This window comes from Vidua chalybeata, chromosome 7, assembly GCF_026979565.1.
Source record: "Vidua chalybeata isolate OUT-0048 chromosome 7, bVidCha1 merged haplotype, whole genome shotgun sequence".
Classification (NCBI taxonomy): domain Eukaryota; kingdom Metazoa; phylum Chordata; class Aves; order Passeriformes; family Viduidae; genus Vidua; species Vidua chalybeata.
In genome coordinates this window covers 12,071,955-12,091,064 of record NC_071536.1, presented here as the reverse complement: position 1 = coordinate 12,091,064, position 19,110 = coordinate 12,071,955, and the positions used below count along the sequence as shown (strand labels likewise).

The window sequence follows — 19,110 nt, the reverse complement described above, 5'->3', positions numbered from 1 at the left end:
ATTCTTCTCTGTTACCACTTGGTTGACTTCACAGCCACCTGGTTATTGGTGTTTGAGACATACTATCAGTCAATTACCTTCTGGGAATTGAGAGCTCAAAAAGATCTCACTCTGGACCACTGCTTGCAGTGTTGTTAGAGAGTGGGCTTGAGTATGCAGCAGCTCCCCATAATGGAGAGCTCAAAGGGTCTCACTTTAGACTGCTTTTATAGGGGCACAAGACAGCGGGTTTTAGTCAGAGTGATTTTTTCATCCTGGCCACAATTTGAGTCAGTAACTTCCTTTGAAGGTGCAGCAACACAAATATTATTCCACTTGGATTGTTATACTCAGGCAAGAAAAATGAGTTTCCAAGGCTGCTCATTAGAAATTGGGTGGTCATTAGACAATATTAGTTCCTGGGAACAGACAGTATTTCTGATATGCTGGAGAGGGGTTTAGTCTAGGTGCAGTTCATCAAGGCTGAGGCCTAATGAGAATTTCCCATATCATAGTGCAGCCTGAAGGAGGGTGAGGGATGTGACTAAAGTCACCTTTTCTGGGTCTCTACAATTCCATACCATGCTGTCTTTATGCTTTCCTCCCTCTTTTTCTGTGGAACAATTAGGATAAGAAATATACATGAGTATAGAGTAATTTTGCTTTGAAATTGTGCCTGAGGATCAGAGTGGAAAATCAGTATGAAGGTTTGCTTTTTTCCTTGTAATTACTATAACATGTAGTAAACATGTAATAAAATTACTTGGTGAGGGGATGCATGTGAGTGTTGATTACCATTTCTTACCTGAAGTTGTAGATCTAGTATTGTTCTTAGTCAATAGCATTTTCTTCCATCCATGTTTTGCTAAGTTTGTGAGCCTCTAGGCTGCTAAAATGATTATTTTGCTAGGACGCACATGCCAGGTTTCAGATTCCTTGTAGCTAACTTTATTTATCAGCTGTAAGCTTAAGGTAAGCCTGGAGTTGACAAAATGTGAAATTTTTAAAACCAAAATTGCAATGGATCATTTTGCTTAATGAATGTATGGACCTAAAACCAGACTTGCACTTCTTTGATCCTGTGTATTTGTTCACTTTTCTGCAGCTTGGGTTTCAATATTTTGCTTTATGGACTGGGCTCAAAGCGTGATCTGTTGGAGAAGTTTCGTACCTCTTTGCTCCAGGATTCTGTTCACCTGGTGGTTAATGGATACTTTCCCAGCATCACTGTGAGATCTGTAAGTGTGGGAAAAGCTTGTGGGTTTATGTAATCATCCTGTGTTACAGATACCTCTAGAGTCTTTCAATGTAAAATTTTAAGGAAACCTGCTGCACCCTATAGCAACGGACTGAATATAGAGCAGTTTCTCTCTCTTCTAATGCTTTGAAGAAATTATCCCATACATTTTCCAAGGAATTGCAGTAATTTCTGTCATTAATAGATATTCATCATTCTAAAGCCTTGTTTTATGTCACTGTTTTGAGAAGGGGTATAATTTTTTTATTCACTGTTTTAGGGATTTTATGATAATAATCAGATTATCTCTCACAAGGCAGCCAAGGGCTCAGTTTCAGATTTTCTGCACTCCAGTGTCAGAGCCCTTCATAAGGAACTCCTGTTTTCTTTTTCAGATTCTCAACTCTGTCACAGAGGAGGTTTTGGACCATATAGGGACCTTCCGCAGCCCCCTTGACCAACTAGAATTCATTACCAAAAGGTTTAAAGAAGGTAAAATGATAACTTTATGCATAAAAATGCTAGAGTCTACTTACTGTTAAGAGAGCCTGAACATTTTCTTCCCCTATAATTTTTATACAGGCAGTTACAGTTTCTTAGTGCATTGTAGCTAGTATACTTTCTTGCTTGTAATGTATGCAACATATATGAAAACATGCATGCACTAGGAGTATCTGTGTACATACATGTGTAAACAACCCCATGTAAGCTGTTAGCTCAGTCAGTGTTTTACAGCAGGACAGCAGTGTCAAACAAGCAGGTTAGAATTGGTTTCAAAAGCAAAATTAAACAGGTATTGGCTCACAAAATGCTTGCTGAATTATTTCTGAATGTCTGTCTTACTGCTTGTATATTCATGCACAAATAGCCATGGAATCTTAATTGTGCATGGCATTGGTGTTTTAGTGTTTACATTCTGTTTTTTATCATTACCTTATGAGTATTTCTGGTGGGACTAAATGAAGAAGGCAGCAGTTCCCACCTGAATGTACATAAGTCAGTCTTGCAGTCTGCTATAGCTGATCTGCCTGGTTTCCATTGGCCTGCAAGTATGTATGGATTTTCTACAAAAACTGGTTTCAGTTCTAGAATTGTTTCTGGACTCAGGAAATGGTTGTTTGTTGGAATAAATCAGCTGAGACTCCATTTTCTTCATGCAGGAAAGCCAAATCTTTATTGTATAGGTAATATTTTATAGGATTATCAGAAGGCCCTGTGTCAGATCTTATTGGTGGACAATACATTCACACTTCGTTCATTGGTCGGTACATGGTGTTTTGCATATCTGTCAAACATCTGTATTTTTAGCTAGTTTACATATTTTTTCTTCTGATTCTCATGAGGCAGATCTTATTGTTTATGCAGGTGCTAGTTGTTTTTCACCCAAGAATATGTTCTTGTGTTAATGAGCTCTCATAACAAGATTGTTTTTGAATGGGAACTTGCAGGTTACTTAGCTGCACTTAGAAGAAATGACAGGCTAGCTATTAAGTTAACAGAGGAGGCCTGATTTTATGAGGCCTTTCTTTTATTAATTCTTCTACCTGTCTACAGTAGTTGTTCCCAGGGATAAGTACAGCAGCAAGAAGCTAGCTGGAAATTTTAACATCTACCATTTGCATTATCTGAGCTAGGTCTCTAACTTTTTTTCAGAACTTGTTAAAATTTTCAATGAAGTGATGATGCTTTGGATCCAACCTTGAATAGAAAGTACATTTTTACTGTGAAGAGGAGCTTAAAGATCCTCGTCATGTAAATCAAAAGCAGCTCAATAAACCATGCTTGGTCTTCCATTCTAAAATATATTTCAATGACCTTCAATTGCAAAAGAAACACAGCTAAAGGAGCAATTCCTGGTAAAGCTGTGAGCAAGTGGAAAGTGGATTATAACTTAAAAAGAAAAGCTTAAACTTATAACTTATAAAAAGCTTATAACTTAAACTTATAAAAAGATTATAATTTAAGAAAAGCTTAAACTGAAGAAACCAACCCTGTAGCTGTGATGACAGTGAACTGAGAAAAACCCTTTTAGGTGCTCAGAAACACCCAGTATAGCTTCAAACTGTGTTGTGCAAGGAAAGCAATATTGGAGTGATGTATATGGAGAGTGGTGGAATAGACTTGCACTACGCTGCACTGGGAATGGGAAATCAGCTTGTGTGTAGTTTCTTTGATTGGTTCTCTGCTGTTTTTTCTGACCTTGCAGATTCATCTTTAGAGCTCTATGTCCTCATTCATAACCTGGACAGCCACATGTTGAGAGGAGAAAGAAGTCAGCAGATCCTTGCACAGTTATCCTCCCTGCCTAGCATTTACCTCATTGCCTCTATTGATCACATCAATGCTCCTCTCAGTGAGTTCCCCTGGTCCTGATCTAGCCAAGAGAAGGATCTGTGTTCTGCTTTGGGGCTGCTACGCATGTTTCATAAGCTCATGTATTGCTTACTATGTATTACTATTACTTAGTATGTATTACTGTTCATGTGTAGAACAGATCTATTGATGTATGTATAGTTCTGATTGGGAGTGTGGCTGTGCTGAACCAGAACTGTGTAAAGATACTGAGAAATACCACTAAGCATAATATACAAATAGACTCCAAGCTTTTGGCACCATTTGATTTTAGGAACTTACTGAACTGGAGATTGCATGTTATGTCTGTCATTGCATCTAAAACAATTTTCTTTTATCAGTCAGTGTTGTGGGCAGAATGGGAGCTTCAGACAAAGTTTATTAGAGAAGCCCTCCTGTTGAACCACGGGGTGCAGAAAGGAGCCCCTTCCTTTCTAAACTCCTTTTCAGACCGGATGTAGGTTGGACCCAGTCTTAGCCCCAGACTTAGTTGATGGTTTATATTAAAGGATTATATAGATGTAATTGAACTTTTGTCTCAAAAAATTAAGGATGACAAAGCAAATATACTTAAATAAATTACTTACTTATATTGATTACTATTATGATTAGACTAAAAGATCCTAATCAAAATTATTTACTACACAGCACAAGTAGGTGTAACGATTAGTATAGTTCACTCTTTTTAAAGCAATATTGAAGCCGTTATATTAAAGCTAGCAAAAACCATACAAGTAGAGATTGATGTTACTCACCCATACCAACAACCATGGGCAGATCTCTTTAGCTCAGCCTGGAGGAGTAACCTTGAGGGGTATCCCCGCTAGTGGGAGGAATCTCCACACACTCTAAGAAGGGTCTCCTTTCAGCTATTTCATGCCCTCTCTAGGTAGAGCTTCCAGCTACAGCCAGAAATTGTTTGCACACTCCTGACTCTGGAAGGATTTACAATGTATCCATGGAAAAGGGATGCCTGCAAATGTTTTGTTGCTGAGAATTTATCTTACTGGAACTGCAGTGAGCAGGGTGTATGTAATGTGAATTTTACAAGCATATATTGTTTCCTCAATCCTACAGCAGAACTATGTACATTTTAATATTGCTTGTTTAACACCTTAGAAAACATAAATCTCATGGTTTTGTCTGCTCTTTCTGTTCTCTCTGTCTAGTGTGGGATCAGGCAAAACTGAGTCTCTATAACTGGCTTTGGTATGAAACAACCACATTTAATCCTTATGTGGAAGAAACATCTTACGAGAACTCGCTTTTAGTACAACAGTCTGGATCTTTGGCTTTGAGCTCCCTAATGCATGTCCTGCATAGCCTCACTCTCAATGCCAGGTAAGACACTGTTACACTTCACAGTGGCACTTGCCAAGGACCCAGTCCTTACAGTCTGTGTTTTCTGATAATAGTGTTCCAGACCAAGATGGTAGGACCTGGGTTCCAGCTGATTGGTTACTTCAAATGAGCAGCATTTGGGTAGAAAGCCTTGTCCAGTGATGAGATTCACAACCTGGTCTTTGTGCATAAGGCAAAACTAGTTAATATTTTCTAATGATGGGAGTTTTGGGCTGTGTTTTAATTAGTACTATTTTGATTTTCCCCTTTCCTCTTTTCACGTAGAGGGATATTCAGACTGCTTGCTCAGCACCAGCTGGAGAAAAAGGACAATCCATCTTATCCAGGTAAGTACCCACCTTTTCTCATCTGTTTGGGGTGTTGCTGTTCACAGCAGCCCTGAGTTTTGGTATGCAGGTTACATTTCCAGCAACCAAAGTGCTCGAACAGTTGGCTCAGTGAGGCTCACTGGCTGTCTAGTGGCACTGTGTCTGACTCAGACAGGAAATCTAGAGACTGGCTGGTTCTGAAGGACTGCCTTTTACATGCCTAGACATGACTGAGACCGTTGGTGGGGGACTGTGGAGTAAAAAAAAATAAAATGAAGACTGAATTTGTATAATTTGCTCTTAAATGTCCTATATAAATGACTTCTGATGCACCCCTGCTTTCTAGAATACATGTGGAATATTCTGTCACTGTAATAGGTGTTGCAGTGGATATGAATATCATTTTCATGGTAAAGAAAGCAAGATAGAGGAGTTGGAAATTAAGAGAAATTAACGAAGTGCATTTAAAGTGCTATTAAAATTCCTTTAGGCAGCAGGGTGACTTGAATGTTAATTCAGCTGTTTTCCATTAATTACTGAAGTATTACCTTGGCTGTACACTTGCAAGAGGTGATGATACTGTAGCCTCTCTGGTCTAAGCCAAAGCAAGACTTTCAGGTGGATAATATGTGATGTTAGACCTGGAAAAATCTGACAATCTACTTCAGTTTCTTGTTCCTGCCTTCTTCTGTCTCCAGGGCTGTCTTTCCAAGACTTTTACCAGCAGTGTCGGGAAGCTTTCCTTGTGAACAGTGACTTGACACTCAGGGCACAGCTGACAGAATTCAGGGACCACAAGCTCATCCGGACCAAGCGGGTGAGTCCAGGGAAGAATTCTATTCAGCCACTTTGAATAAGAAGAATGCTTACTTGTTGTATTGTTTTAAGCATGTAGGAACTGGCAAGGGGCTGAAATTCTGTAATGGCAGCTCTTTCCATGCCTCCAATTTGTCAAGACCCTTTACATGGATAGAGGACAGTAGAAATGCAGTGTGCTTTGGTTATTCAGCAAGCTCCAGGTCTTTTTTTGAAGACTGTGAGAAGTAGCAGACTATGGAGCCTGCCAGTCTGCTTCCAATAGTATTACCTGTATTTCTATAAGGAAAGAATGCAGACTTGTCATAATAATGAGGCAGTATAGCAGTACGAGATATAGGAACACAGTGTTGAGGAGCTTTGTAGTGTCAGACAAACATAACCCACCAGATGATTTCTCATTTAGTGACTTTTCTCAGTATTTGTGCATTTCCTGTGTTGCTCCAGTGAAATATTCCAGGTTTTTGGTAATGTAGTTCAGAATACTGTCCAGCTCTAATCCAGACTGCAGATAAACACTAGCACTGCAGTGCTGTCTAGTGGCTTGCCTGGCACTGTACACTGGTGTTAACAATGTCTATGCATGTCTGTTCTCAGGGAGCTGATGGTGTGGAATACTTACTAATTCCTGTCGATGACAGTACCTTGACTGACTTCTTAGAGAAAGAGGATGAAGATGTGTAACATCTGTGTCCTCAGTGTCTACAGCAACTGCTCTCAATGGCTGCTGGAGAGGGGCCCATGCTCACATCTCTCTTTCTCCAACCTCACAGCTGCTGCACTGATAAGTAGTAATTCCAATGAATCTTGCTCATTGTTCAACTACCTCAGGTAGTTTGGAATGATGACTTCTGTAAGTAAGGCCTCTCTTGCGCTCTAGTTGGATTTGTCTGCTTTGTCTCTTAGCTCAGACAATGCCTTCTTCCTATCTGTGCAGCCAACCTCATAGCCAGAAAAACAAACTTGGTGAGATTGTGCCTTCTGCTCTCTACCTCAGTAGACATGAAGGTTTCATTGGAGCAATTTACTTGGGAAGTGCAAATCACGAGATGGTCAAGAGCTTTAGTTTGTACTAGTGGTGCAAATTTTCTCAACTGAGTGCTATCCAGTACTCCTCTACCATTTAGACAAAACTAGCTTCCAGTGTATGAAGACAAGATTTATAATGCTACAAGACCTGCATTGATTGCATGAGGAAAGGAGAATATGAGTGGGTTTGGGACGCTGCAGGTGACTTAGTAAATTCTGGCAATAAAACAGAAGGACTTGTCCCAAACCAACATCCTTTTATAAGATTTAGATAGTCAAAATTATAATGGACTCATGTCATTGCCTACTACTTTCCAAGGTACAATCCATGAATATGAAGAGGCTATGAAGCTTTTTTGTTTATTTTTTTAAGGCTTGATTGTATATTTATATTTTTTACATCAGGAGTGCCCACTGATCCTGAAGGAGGCCTTAATTGCCACTTAGGTCTCCCTTTTTTTAAGCTCTTAGAGGTTGGGAGACTGCTGAAGTTTGACATCTTTTCTTCAATTCTTTTTTTCTCAGTTATGTGGGAGGAAGCTCTATAGTTCCATCATCTATAGTCTGCCAGCCAGACGTCAGGGACTCTCTATGCCTAATATTTGGTAGCTGTCTTACAGCTCAGTGTTGTAATAGTTCAAATTAATCAAATAAAGTACTTTATTAATTTTCATTAGTTTGTCTTGTCTTTCACAATCTTTTTTAGTTACAGGAAGATGGAGATCCTTGTGGCAGTTGTGCTAAAGCCTCATTTTCATTACTATGTCAAATATCTGTGCAGAAGACTTCAAACTACTGAGTAGAAATATTTTATATTGTTTCTTACATCAAAATCAAGAATTGTTGGTCTGCCTTTTTGTCGTGGGGACAGGACATTTTCATGCTCATTATCCCAATCGTGGTTTTTGTTCCCTGTCCTCAGTTTGTTTTGTCTTCCTTCCCCCCCCACCCCCGGGCTGGCTGCTGCCTTGCCGCTTAGCTTGCTTGCTGCTTTGCTTGCTGCTGGCTGCATGCTTTGCTGGCTCTGCTTTCCTCTCTTTTTTTCTCTGCTTTTCGCTGGCTTGCTTTTTGGCCATTTTTTTTTTCCCTTTTTCCCGGTTTCCGTTGTTCCCTTCCCCCCCCCCCCCCCCGAAGACATCGGACCTACTCCGGGCAGGAGCTCCCCCGGGGTCTGCGAAAGAAGCTGCGTACCCTCTGCGGCGAAGAGAGATAGAGCTCAACCCCCTTGGACTGGTGAAAACATCTGTGGTCATCTTGGGCTATTTCTCTTGTGCTGGGGAGTGTTTTTTCGTTGTGCCTTAATAAACAAGTTTTTTCCACTTTCCCCTCTGAAGGAATTCCTCCCGAACCCGGTGGTGGGGGGGGAGGTTGCGGAGGGTTTGGTTTCCTATAGGGGGCTCCTTTGGAGGTGTTTTCCCCTAATTTGTCCAAAACCAGGACACTTTTAATACCAGTATATAGCTTTTTGAAGAGAACCAAAACATCCCATGGAGCAATAGTACCTTATGTGCCCCTCACGGACAGAAGCAAGAAAGATGTATGGCCTGACTTTTGTATTAGAAACCTAGAGCATCTGCCTACCCCACTGTCAATTTGATTCTTCATATAGGTCCTTTCCCTATACTTGGGATAGAAGAAATTCCTTCTCACTTCTCAGCATACTGAGGTGCCTTCATGATATTGGTAAGAATGATGACTTTTATATGGCCTAGGTAGCTTCAGATAAACCACTCATCTCTTTCCACTTAAATACATTTAAGTGGAACAAGACATGCAATTATTAGATTGCTTGATGAGCCACTTTTATTAACTTAAAAGGACAGAGCTAATATCTTTACAAATTTGTAATGATCCAGAGATGGTAGGGTATACAACTGTGAGGTTTTTTTCTTAAAAAAATTCCCCAACAGAAAAAACTAACTTGGAAAATTAAAATCATTATCAGTGGTAAAAATGCTACTTGTTCAGTTTTAGTAATCCTGTAATTAAAAGCCACAGTTACAGAAACTGTTTTTTAAAGAAAATAACAAAGGCACATGAATTTACGGCTTTCTTAAGGACTTGAGTTTCAACCTTACAAAGCTTTTTTGAATTGAGAGACCCTCTTTTGAAAAGCTTTAAAGCTGCATTAGTGGTAGATTGTGCAATTGAATACTAGTACCAACAACTTGCTTTGTGTTCTGTATTTATTTGTATCTGAGTGGTGTCTTAGTACAACTGTTGATGCAAATGCAAACAGTTGATCTCCATCCTTTCAATAACTACTATTTCTGAAATTTGTTAGGTAAAATATCAGTGGCTTGCACTGACATGATTCGACATAACTGTAGTAGGGTAGAACTGCTGCATAACCTTAAATCTGGAGGTGAGTCAGGTTTTATATATTTTACCCAAAACAATCCTTGAGTATCATGGTTATCAACTGTATCTAATAACACTAAGCAGTAACAGTAAATTTATTCAAGTACAGTCCAGTAATCAAGTAAATAAACCTTTGGTATTCCAAAACAAACATTTATTTTTCTGACATGACAGAATATACCCCAGACTTTGAGGGACCATATAGTACAATCATTCTATACTGGACCAATTGAAAGCACCTTCATTAAGCTCTGCAATTGGAGAGGTCTGTGCACGATAACACTATTGACTGAATTTTCTCTCTTTCTCCAGTCTTTTCCCCCTATGCCACTTGGAGAGGATCTCTGTCTTTCTCAGAGACAATGATGTTGATTTTGTTCTGTAGGTGGATGGCAAGTGCGTCACGCAGCTCTGACAGGAAGCCTCGCTCAGTGTTACTGTGCTCACACAGAATAACACTTATCCCATTGGCAACTGCATCCAGCACATCATGGTGGGACATCTCTCCTGCCATTTTGAGAAAGAAATGTCATGGAGATCACAAATGGTACAGTTCAGGTAACCAGGTCTCTGCAATGTATGGAGCATCTCAGCTAAAAGCTGTGGTGATGTTATGGAATGTAGGCCATAAGCAGAAATGCAACACCACCTGCTCAGTAGGAACATGGAACACTCCTGCTCCAGGGTCCTTTGAAAGACTCAGCTGACATCCCTGTATGTGGCTGAGTCAAACCACAGAAATTCCTTGCCATCTTTGAGTAGTTGTAAATTCTACCAATTTGGGCAGAAAATAAAAATGCTCGGAGTGGTCTGGAAGAGGATGGAGGAAAGCAGTTGGGAAGCCTGAGGGTCAGCTCTGAAGGGCTACACATAAGGGGGAGAAGGGGCAGCAACTCCTACAGAATGCAAGGCAGCCTTCACATTGCTGAGCCACAGGGAATAGCTGTCCCACTGCTGTAAGACAGAATAATGGACTAAGTGTCCCTTTGGCTAGACACACTGTGGAGTTTCTTTGGAAGATTCTGTAGACTACATTATATTCTATTTTGCATTAGGGAATTCTGTAGGGAATAGAGGAAATATATGTTGCCAAAGAAGAAACACACTGAAAGTTGCAACTCACTGCCATCAGCACTGATTTTGTGTTGAAATAAATGCTGTAAAGCAATGTTTTAATTCAAGTATCTTTCACTGTGCCACACTGCCATTTGATCCATGTTATCTCTAATGTTAGTTTGTCATTCCAATAACTATTTCTCAATTATAAAAACCAGGTAATGCTTTGTAGTCAAATCTGTCAACAATCAACCCTCTTATTTTTTGCTGGGGTTTGTTTGTTTTTTTCTCTAATGACTATTTTTATAAAAATAATGAAACGGCAGTCTGTTACCTGTGAGATAGAGGTCAGCTTCTGTTCCCTTCAGGACGCTGCTCCCAGAACCAGCACACAGAGCAACTTTCCTCAGCGGTGATTCTGCAGGATACAATGTGCCACAGTTAAGCTCCTTGCCCTTTGCTGAACCCTCATGTATATATTGCTAGTAATTGTTTCAGTTAACTGCTACCTTGATTTTAGAGTCAATGTAAATTTGTTGGAGGAGGAGACACATCTGTCAGTTTGAAAGAGTCATGGGCCTATAACACCTCTGACAATACAGCAAAACATACAATGAAACAGTACACCTTTATGCCTGATATCCTGGGCAAGAAAAAAAAAATTAGTTATTATATAAATTACAAAAAAAATTATCTTTCATTCAATTTGCTCTGTCTCTTCTTCACCACATCAACCAGCGTAATAAAGAATCCCATTAAAATACAGATGAGACTCTTTTCATATGACTGTAAATTCTAAGATGCTTTTTCTTAACAGTGCTTCCTAGTTCTTGGAAGTAAACCTGGTAAAGACAGCAGTGTTTCCCACTGTCGTGCACACACACGTGCTCCCTGTGTTCCTGCAGTGCCAGTCCTAGCAGGCATTTGGCTCGCAGGCCCATTTACCGAGTGTCCTGCCCGCTCCCACGGCTACGCGGACGTGGGGGAGCTGCAGGTGGCCTTTGACACGCTCGATTATGTCCGACAAGGAGACCGGCTCGCTCAGGGTGCACAGGCGTCCCATTCCAGTGTGGGGAAGAAGAGGCTGAAAAAGATTTAAATTACTGTGAGAAAGTTGACTCCAGATGCTTGCATTGCTTTCCACACTGTAACAGCATGAGTATATTGGGCTTGCAGGAACAACACTGAACTTTACAAAAAATATGTATGTGATGTTCTCAAATGTAACATATGAACTACACCAGCTATTAGAACTGATTTAAGAATTAGTACAGACCAAATAGATAGTTTCATTGCTTTGGAAAATGGGTGTGGCTTCAAATTCCCATATGCCAGTATTTCAGAGCACTGGGGTAGCACTGGAAAGCTGTGATGCCACTGACTACTGCATTTCAGTGTTTAAGGTACTCAGCTCACAAAAGTAATACATTCACAGGAAGTAATTTTGTGATTTTGTTACCTTCTGTAATAAGAGAATCTCGGTCTTGTGATAAAGAAGGCTGTTCTGGGACAATAATGCCACCACCTCCAGCAGTGCTTTCTGAGAGCAATTCAGACTGACTCGTGTTTGCTCCTCACCTTCAATCCTAAGGAAAGACATGCCTGGTGCTTGTTAAGAAGCTACATAAAATTTTGGCATTGTAATTACTATATTACAGCATTATAATTGTTAGTTTTGGCATTATTATTATTTTATCCCAGTGGCTGTTCTACCACTGAGAAAGGAAAAAAAGGCAGCATTGCAATAGGCTAGACTTGTCTTGGAAGAAACAAATATGGGAATTTAACTCAACTGTTCTCATCAAATTTCCTGTTAATACTCTTCTTTAACACCCCTAATCTATGTGATGCTAGACTTGAGTTGCTATTACCATTTAGCATGATATAGATTGACCAGAAAGGGATGACTATTCCTTAAGTTTCTCGTTCTGTTGCTGAAAAACACAGCAGCAATGCACAGAGGAACAAAATTATTAGAACAGTACAATACAATTACAGCAACTTATTGTTTCAAACAACAGGAAGAATACAAGATTAGAGAGTGGAGCAGATACCTGGCTGGGAGAGTAGTAAGACAAGAAATCTCTGGGATGTCTTTGATTTTGGACAGCACTGCATCCAGATGTTCAGCATCTGCACAGAATTCTACCCGGTGAGTGCCCTCAGCTGGAGAGCTTGGTGCAGTTGATGGATGCAATGGGACAGAAGTACAAGTGCCTGAGAAAACAGTACAAGATTGCTGGTTTATAAAGCAGGGTAAACATCCTAACACTGATTTGGCACATATCTTAAAGAGATGCGGCACAAAGGTGCAAATTTTGCACTGAAATCCTTTTTTCCTGACCAGAACTGAGGGGTTTTCATTCTCCTGTCTCCATTAGGTACCGTCTGTTTTAAATCCAATGAAGCTGATGGATATGTATTATTTGCCATTCATAATGCCATCAGTTTTATCCTAAGGATTGTACAAAACCAGAAGGATTTCCTAGTTTGTATGACAGACTGGAAAAGACGCAGCTATTGTAATCTGTGAACCACAATACAGGATAAAAATCTAAAACAACTTCACATAGTTTAAATGCTTTGCAAACATTGAGATCTCGTACTTTAAAAATTAAAGGTGGTGATTTAAAGTCAGTGGTATCAGAATTGCAACTACAGTGGACAATAAATATGCTCCACCAGTTCCAGACACATCCAACAGTAGAGTCATGCATCTAAAACTATCCTCTTGCGTTTGTTATCTGGTATATACCACCAAGATAAATGTCCTAAAATGTATTTAAGGTTACAGTACCATAAAAATATTAGGAAAAATAAAACCAGTCCTCAAATCACGCCTGTAAAAGCTAGAAGGCAAATGATGAGAGATCCCACCTAAAACAGCATACATCTTTAATAATTTTAACTTGTTTGTTCTTAACAGAATCTCACCGAGTCCCTTTGTTAGCCAGTTATTAACTCCGTGAGGTATGGCATCGTACGCCGTATGCGGAGAATAAATCCCGATTCTGTTCTCCAAGGCTCGGACCACCAGTCGTTCCTTCCAGGTTTTCCACGTTATTCGCTTGAGTGGTGCGAATATAGGAGGGTGGTAAGAAAGAACGAGGTCTGCTTTCCTCTGCACTGCCTCTTCCATCACCTCCTCAGTGAGGTCATTAGTGAGGAAAAGGGTGTTCACAGTGTGGGGAGGACTTGGTTCCACCAGCAATCCCACATTGTCCCAGCTTTCAGCCAGAGCGGGGGATGCGAAGTCATTCAGTGCAGAAACGAGCTCCCGGAGGTTCATGAGGGCGCGTACGGGCGGGCGGCCCAAGGCACGGACGCGGTGGAGAGGCAGACGGAGCAGCGGCGGGACAGACAGCGGCATGCGGAGACCTGTGCGGGGCAAACACAGGCCGCCGTGAGCCTCGGGAACCCACCGGGCAAAGAGAAGCCACGGCCGCTCGGGCTGCGGACGCTGCCCCACCGCCGGTCAGTGCGCCCGCCCATCCCCGGCACCACCCGGTACCGAGCGTCCTCCCCGCCCTGGGGCTCCCGCGGTCCCGCCCCGCACACACCGCCCCGCGCTGCCCTGCACCAAACGCGCGGAGCTCCAGCTTCATCCCCCCTCCCGCGGCACATCCGACCCGCAGAGCCCGGCCGCACTGGCGTTCGCTCCTCGGCGGCCTCGGGGGCAGCGCGCTCACCTCCCGCCGGAGCAGGGCCGGCGCTGCGGGGCGGGACCTGCGCTCGGCCCCGCCGCTTCCGCCGCGCTCAGCCAGGCCGGGGCGGCCCCTCCGTAGCGCTGGGAGAGAGCTGAGGCCCGCGGGAGAGCAGCCGCTTGTCGCCGGCAGGGGCTGGGTCCGCATCAGCCCCGGCGCGTTAAGGCGTTCTCCGAGCGCGGCGGGCGGGCGGTGCCGCCGGTGGAGGAGCCCATCTGTTCTGTGCGCGGCATTTCGGTGGCGGTACCTCGGCCAGGGAGGGAGCGGTAGCTCCGGCTGCCGTGGGTGACGGGGAGCCGGGGACAGGTGGGTTGAGGTGGGGACACGGGCCCGGGGCTTCACCGGCGAGGGCGGGTTTATAGAGGACCATTGCCGTGTAAATCGGCTTCTATATAGCCGCGGTTTCATTGCCGGCGTTCTAAACACTTTATGTGAAAGTATTACAAAGATTTTAGAAGTCTGATCCTGTGCTTGCGTGCAGGTACCTGTCTGTTTCAGGCACTCACAGCTGTCATGAGTTGGCCCCAAATCACACTTGTGTTAGGTACTGGCATGTGGCTTTTACCTATGAATTTCCGCCATCTACTGCTCTGCCAAGTGCCATAATACTTGGAAAAACTGATTGCTTAGTATAAATTTTCATCCTAGGAACGAGTGTTTTTGCCATGTTCCCCGTTCTCTAAGTGGTCTTTTTCTAGTAATTTTTCATTCTTTATATGCTGTGTAGTTGCTTAATGCAAAAATTTAGCCAGAGTCAATGGCACCCTAGAACTGTGTGGTGTAAAAGCATATAACCAACACATATTTTAGAATCAAAACCAAATGGGGGTTGGCAGGAAAAAAACCCAACAAATTTCTTATGTTATGTTTACAGGAAATCACTGTATAGAAGGCCACCTCAGATTTTGATAAGCAGGCATGGTAAGAATAAAAGCATGTTTTATATGTTTTCTGAAATGGTCATCTCTTGGAAAGCAAATAGCTGCGCTCCGTCTCAAAGGATTACATGTTTTACTCTGATGCTGTGAGAAATTTGTCATGAAAAGTTCAGGGTTTTCATTTCAAACTTATAGAAAGATACTGTGAAAGGGAAAACAGGTTGATTTACATCAGTCTAAAACATGATTATGTTTTCACTTTAGAGATCCCAGATTTTAATGCTACTTTGGCATGTATTTGATAGTCTAGTTTGGTTTCTTTTGCCACAGAAGCATTAGTCTACTTGCAAGAACATACCTCTGCTTCAGCATATGTAAACCTCTGCACTCAGAGACTTTTAGAAAGTTAGCAATTTGAGAAGTAGAAATAAGACTTTATATGTCTTAAACTGATTATACACCTTCTATAGTATCTTCTTGGACATTGTGGACAGCTCTCTACTTGTATACTTTTGGAGCAGTATGCCAGTATCAGCATGATGCTGATTTTTATTAGTTTTGCTGTATGGTTATCCCCACAGTAATTGTTTTTCATAGTTTAGCACTTTCCACAGAAGCACTGTGATATATATGTCCTGTAGAGATAAATTCGCTTAGGTCACTGGGTACCTGATTTTAAATTTTATGAAGGTAATTTATAAATTCTTAAGAAAAGTAAGTTACATTTGTAGATTTACTTATCTCTGAAGGCACATTATATATGCTGCCATTCAGAACTAGCCTTATTAATCAAAAGGCTGCAGGCATCAGTTGCTCCTCTAGTTGTAGAGCAGTGAGGTGTGTGCATCATCCAAAATAGATATAACCTTGATTCTTCACCTTTATTTTCAAGTGACTGAGTACGTCCTGTTTCCAAATGAATAATGTATTTCTGGAGTGTAACAGCATGCAACAGCTACTGCATTACCATGGCAAACTTGATTTGTCCTGAAACTAAATGAAACCAAGTGCTTTCTGGTGATTTTACTGGAAATGCTTTTACTGGATTTCTGGTGATTTTACTGGAAATGCTTTTAATGGATTGGTTGTGACAGTAGCCTTGCTTATGGCCAAATGTTGAAACATTTGCAGTGCAAACTTGCTGATGGGGCTGGGAAATAAAGCAATGTCTGTTAGTATTTTATTACTGATTTAATTACTGTTTTCTGCCTTTTGCTCAGGCTGTCACGCTGCATACTGATGTGGGAGATATTAAAATTGAACTATTCTGTGAGCGTACTCCAAAGACTTGTGAAGTAAGTCACATACCAGGAGTAGGATTGCCTAGTGGTGAAACAGAGCAGTAAAATAGTGAAGCCTGTGGAGGAGATGAAGTGGCTTTTTCAATTTTACCTTTTCATGTAATGGAATACCAACATTTTAAGCTGGTGCAGTGTCTGTTCCACTCATGGAACTTGTGCACTCTGTCATACTGTTTGGAGTTTCATGCCTGTTTCTCACTTGATAAGGTTTAGTTAAGGGGTGTTTCTTTTGAAGTTCCTTTGCCTTTAAGGGGAAATACAGCACCTAGCCTAGGATTCCCAAATTTCCATGGGTTTACTCATACCCTCACAGACTTGATTTTAGTTTGAAAGAGTGAGACTCACTTACAGTTCGTCAGGGATCCCAGTTTTGAATTTTTGCAATAAGCTGAAATTAAAATAAATTTCATTTATTTTAATGAAAAAGCTGAGGCATTAAGTTATTGATTACAAAATTACATGTGCCAAATAAAATTGTTGAATGGGAATGGTATTTGAGAGCATGTCTTAGGCTTCTTGTTTGTTCCTCAAGTCAAACAGCTGTGCACTGAAAGCTTTTTATTCTTTGTGTGTGACACTATCAAAGGAGTTTATTATCTATGATTTGTTTATGACTACTCTGCAGCAAAACTGTGGAATTCACATGGTCACAAAGCAGAGGTAAAAGCATTGGTCTTGCCAATGCTGTCATTTTAGTAAGATAGTACTGTTTTTCAGTTGTTTGTTAATATGGTTTGTTTGATTTTTGTAGAATTTCCTGGCTCTTTGTGCTAGTAACTACTACAATGGATGCGTATTTCACCGAAATATAAAGGGCTTCATGGTTCAGACAGGAGATCCATTAGGTAAATTCTTCTGTCTGGGTCTTTCTATGTAAAAAATGGACATAAAAATAAAATGTAAGGAAATAAAAAGGAATTATGGGTATTAAAACCAAAATGTAAGTAAAGTAGAAATATAAGAGTTATTGTATTGTTGATAAGAGTTTTTTATCATGAGATTATTTTTTGTGGTGGGCTTAAAGAAGTGCAGGCATTACCCTAGTTTTAAGTAATCATGCATTCTACAAACTTGAATTTTACCAGCTGTTTTCACTAAATATGATGGTTCTGTTGACTAAAGTAGAAGCAGGTGCTAATGTGCTTTGTGTGCTTTCTGCCTGAAAGGCTGCGTCTAAAGCATTTGGGGAAAATGTCCCAGACTGTGTCAGCTGTTTGGGAGAAAAGCTGATTCAGTTATGTCTGTTCATACTCATACTGAATTTAATTTGAGGATATGTCAGTGTTTTGTTCTGCTACTTAATAGATTCCTTATATAGAGTTATGTCTTAGTGCAGTGTCAAGTGCATTGACAAACTAATTGCAGGCTGTCTAGGGTCTTTGTTGCAAAATGCTGTAACAGAACATAATTTCTGGATTTTTCAGTCTGAAAATCCAGTAATTTCTACTGTGGTGCTTCTTTGTCAGGCACTGGGAAAGGAGGTAACAGCATCTGGGGCAAGAAGTTTGAAGATGAATTCAGTGAATATCTAAAGGTATTTCTGTGCTCTCAATAAGCACTTACCTTTTCATTTGAATTTTCTCTACAATAATTTTCTCTTGGTTGGAGAACAATAGCTTATTAAATCAGGAACAGGCATTTCTGTGCTTGGCAAGTAAGGTTTGAGGGTTTTCATCACAGAAAACAGAAGTAAAAAGAATTTCTGACAGCATTTTTCAGGTACTGAAGGCAATGAAGCAGTTTTTCACTGTAAGAACCGTTCTGAGGAGCTAATTACTGATTGTGATAGAATACATTAGCAACCAAGATTTGTTCTTAATAATGGTACTGAGGAAGAGCCCTAAGTCATAGAGCACTTTGCCCAGGTTAGTTCTGGTTTCACAGATGTGTATTCATGCTGAGGTTTTTCCCCCTGTTCAGCACAGTGTCCGTGGGGTAGTTTCCATGGCAAACAATGGTCCCAACACCAATGGATCACAGTTCTTCATCACTTACGGCAAACAGCCTCACCTGGACATGAAGTACACGGTGTTTGGAAAGTAAGTGAATCAGCTGCACGCCTCTGACAGAGTGTGTGAGGGATCTGGGTATTTCAGGGCACGTGCAAATGCTTGAACTTCTTCTCAGAGTCTGTCATGGATGCTTAATATTTCCTTTCAAAATACATTATTTGCCACATAAAATGCATTGGTTGTCTTATTTTGTATCATTTGCTTGCAAAGTCCTTGCCTTGTGATACTTGACTGTAAAGTGTTTTGACATACATCACCTGTGAAATTTAAATCATTATTAGAAGGCATTTTCCAGCACTTGTGTTTTTCTCGCAGAGTTATTGATGGCTTGGAGACCCTGGATGAGCTGGAGAAGCTGCCCGTGAATGAGAAAACCTATCGACCTCTTAATGATGTTCGCATTAAAGACATTACAATTCACGCCAACCCTTTTGCTCTGTAGCCACAGAATGCCACAACACATTCTGCAGAGACTGCTCAGATAATTCCCAGATTATGGGGTTTAAAGAGCCATCAAAAAGGGTTACTTCAGCTGGATCATATCTTTGCTTATTGAATGCAGAATTTTCAGGGGCTTTAACATTGTTTGGGAATTGTCACAGAGAAGTCTGCTGCTTCAGAAGCCAGGTTTTCCAGAGTATCTTCCAGCGTTTTAATTTTTAAGCATTGTTTTTTATACTTGTAAAATAAAAAAAAAATTAATTTTTTTTCTTAA

General features: G+C 40.9%; 3 protein-coding genes across 11 annotated transcripts in view; 2 read left to right on the top strand and 1 right to left on the bottom strand.

The window, feature by feature from the left end:
- The window catches only part of LOC128790612 (origin recognition complex subunit 2-like), a 68,871-nt gene extending 61,112 nt beyond the window's left edge, over nucleotides 1–7,759 (top strand). For all 5 annotated transcript variants that reach the window (XM_053947517.1, XM_053947519.1, XM_053947515.1 and 2 more), the window contains 7 exons: nucleotides 1,085–1,217; nucleotides 1,612–1,708; nucleotides 3,423–3,569; nucleotides 4,738–4,909; nucleotides 5,195–5,256; nucleotides 5,937–6,055; nucleotides 6,652–7,759. In XM_053947517.1, the coding sequence (XP_053803492.1) occupies nucleotides 1,085–1,217; nucleotides 1,612–1,708; nucleotides 3,423–3,569; nucleotides 4,738–4,909; nucleotides 5,195–5,256; nucleotides 5,937–6,055; nucleotides 6,652–6,738 (817 nt within the window). In that variant the 3' untranslated portion in view covers nucleotides 6,739–7,759. The remainder of the gene's footprint in view (nucleotides 1–1,084; nucleotides 1,218–1,611; nucleotides 1,709–3,422; nucleotides 3,570–4,737; nucleotides 4,910–5,194; nucleotides 5,257–5,936; nucleotides 6,056–6,651) is intronic.
- A 1,113-nt stretch (nucleotides 7,760–8,872) lies between these two features.
- NIF3L1 (NGG1 interacting factor 3 like 1) lies at nucleotides 8,873–14,268 on the bottom strand. 2 transcript variants are annotated; one of them, XM_053947017.1, is made up of 7 exons: nucleotides 14,190–14,268; nucleotides 13,435–13,878; nucleotides 12,555–12,717; nucleotides 11,960–12,086; nucleotides 11,446–11,584; nucleotides 10,835–10,918; nucleotides 8,873–9,951 (listed from the first exon to the last, which is right to left on the bottom strand). In XM_053947017.1, exons 2-7 carry the CDS (start codon nucleotides 13,868–13,870, stop codon nucleotides 9,767–9,769), a joined length of 1,134 nt encoding a protein of 377 aa, XP_053802992.1. In that variant the 5' UTR covers nucleotides 13,871–13,878; nucleotides 14,190–14,268; the 3' UTR covers nucleotides 8,873–9,766. The 2 variants fall into 2 exon arrangements, with proteins under 2 accessions (XP_053802992.1, XP_053802990.1); XM_053947015.1 differs by lacking the exon at nucleotides 14,190–14,268 and adding an exon at nucleotides 14,061–14,124.
- PPIL3 (peptidylprolyl isomerase like 3) lies at nucleotides 13,939–19,110 on the top strand. Of its 4 annotated transcripts, none has more exons than XM_053947021.1 (7): nucleotides 13,939–13,974; nucleotides 15,079–15,125; nucleotides 16,303–16,377; nucleotides 17,135–17,228; nucleotides 17,850–17,917; nucleotides 18,304–18,422; nucleotides 18,711–19,110. In XM_053947021.1, the coding sequence occupies exons 2-7, from the start codon at nucleotides 15,123–15,125 to the stop codon at nucleotides 18,835–18,837; spliced, it is 486 nt and encodes a 161-aa protein (XP_053802996.1). In that variant the 5' UTR covers nucleotides 13,939–13,974; nucleotides 15,079–15,122; the 3' UTR covers nucleotides 18,838–19,110. The 4 variants fall into 4 exon arrangements, with proteins under 4 accessions (XP_053802996.1, XP_053802995.1, XP_053802994.1 ...); XM_053947020.1 differs by lacking the exon at nucleotides 13,939–13,974 and adding an exon at nucleotides 14,289–14,426; XM_053947019.1 differs by lacking the exon at nucleotides 13,939–13,974 and adding an exon at nucleotides 14,289–14,485.

Coding starts and splice junctions, on each gene's coding strand:
- NIF3L1 (XM_053947015.1), bottom strand. CDS start 14,124: ATGTGCCGCGGGAGGGGGGATGAAGCTGGAGCTCCGCGCGTTTGGTGC. Junction 12,718..13,434: donor CTGGCTAACAAAGGGACTCG/GTGAGATTCTGT, acceptor CTGTTTTCTCAG/GCACTTGTACTTCTGTCCCA. Junction 9,952..10,834: donor AGCTGACCTCTATCTCACAG/GTAACAGACTGC, acceptor TCAAAATGGCAG/GAGAGATGTCCCACCATGAT.
- PPIL3 (XM_053947021.1), top strand. Junction 17,229..17,849: donor TCAGACAGGAGATCCATTAG/GTAAATTCTTCT, acceptor CTTCTTTGTCAG/GCACTGGGAAAGGAGGTAAC. Junction 17,918..18,303: donor AATTCAGTGAATATCTAAAG/GTATTTCTGTGC, acceptor CCCCCTGTTCAG/CACAGTGTCCGTGGGGTAGT.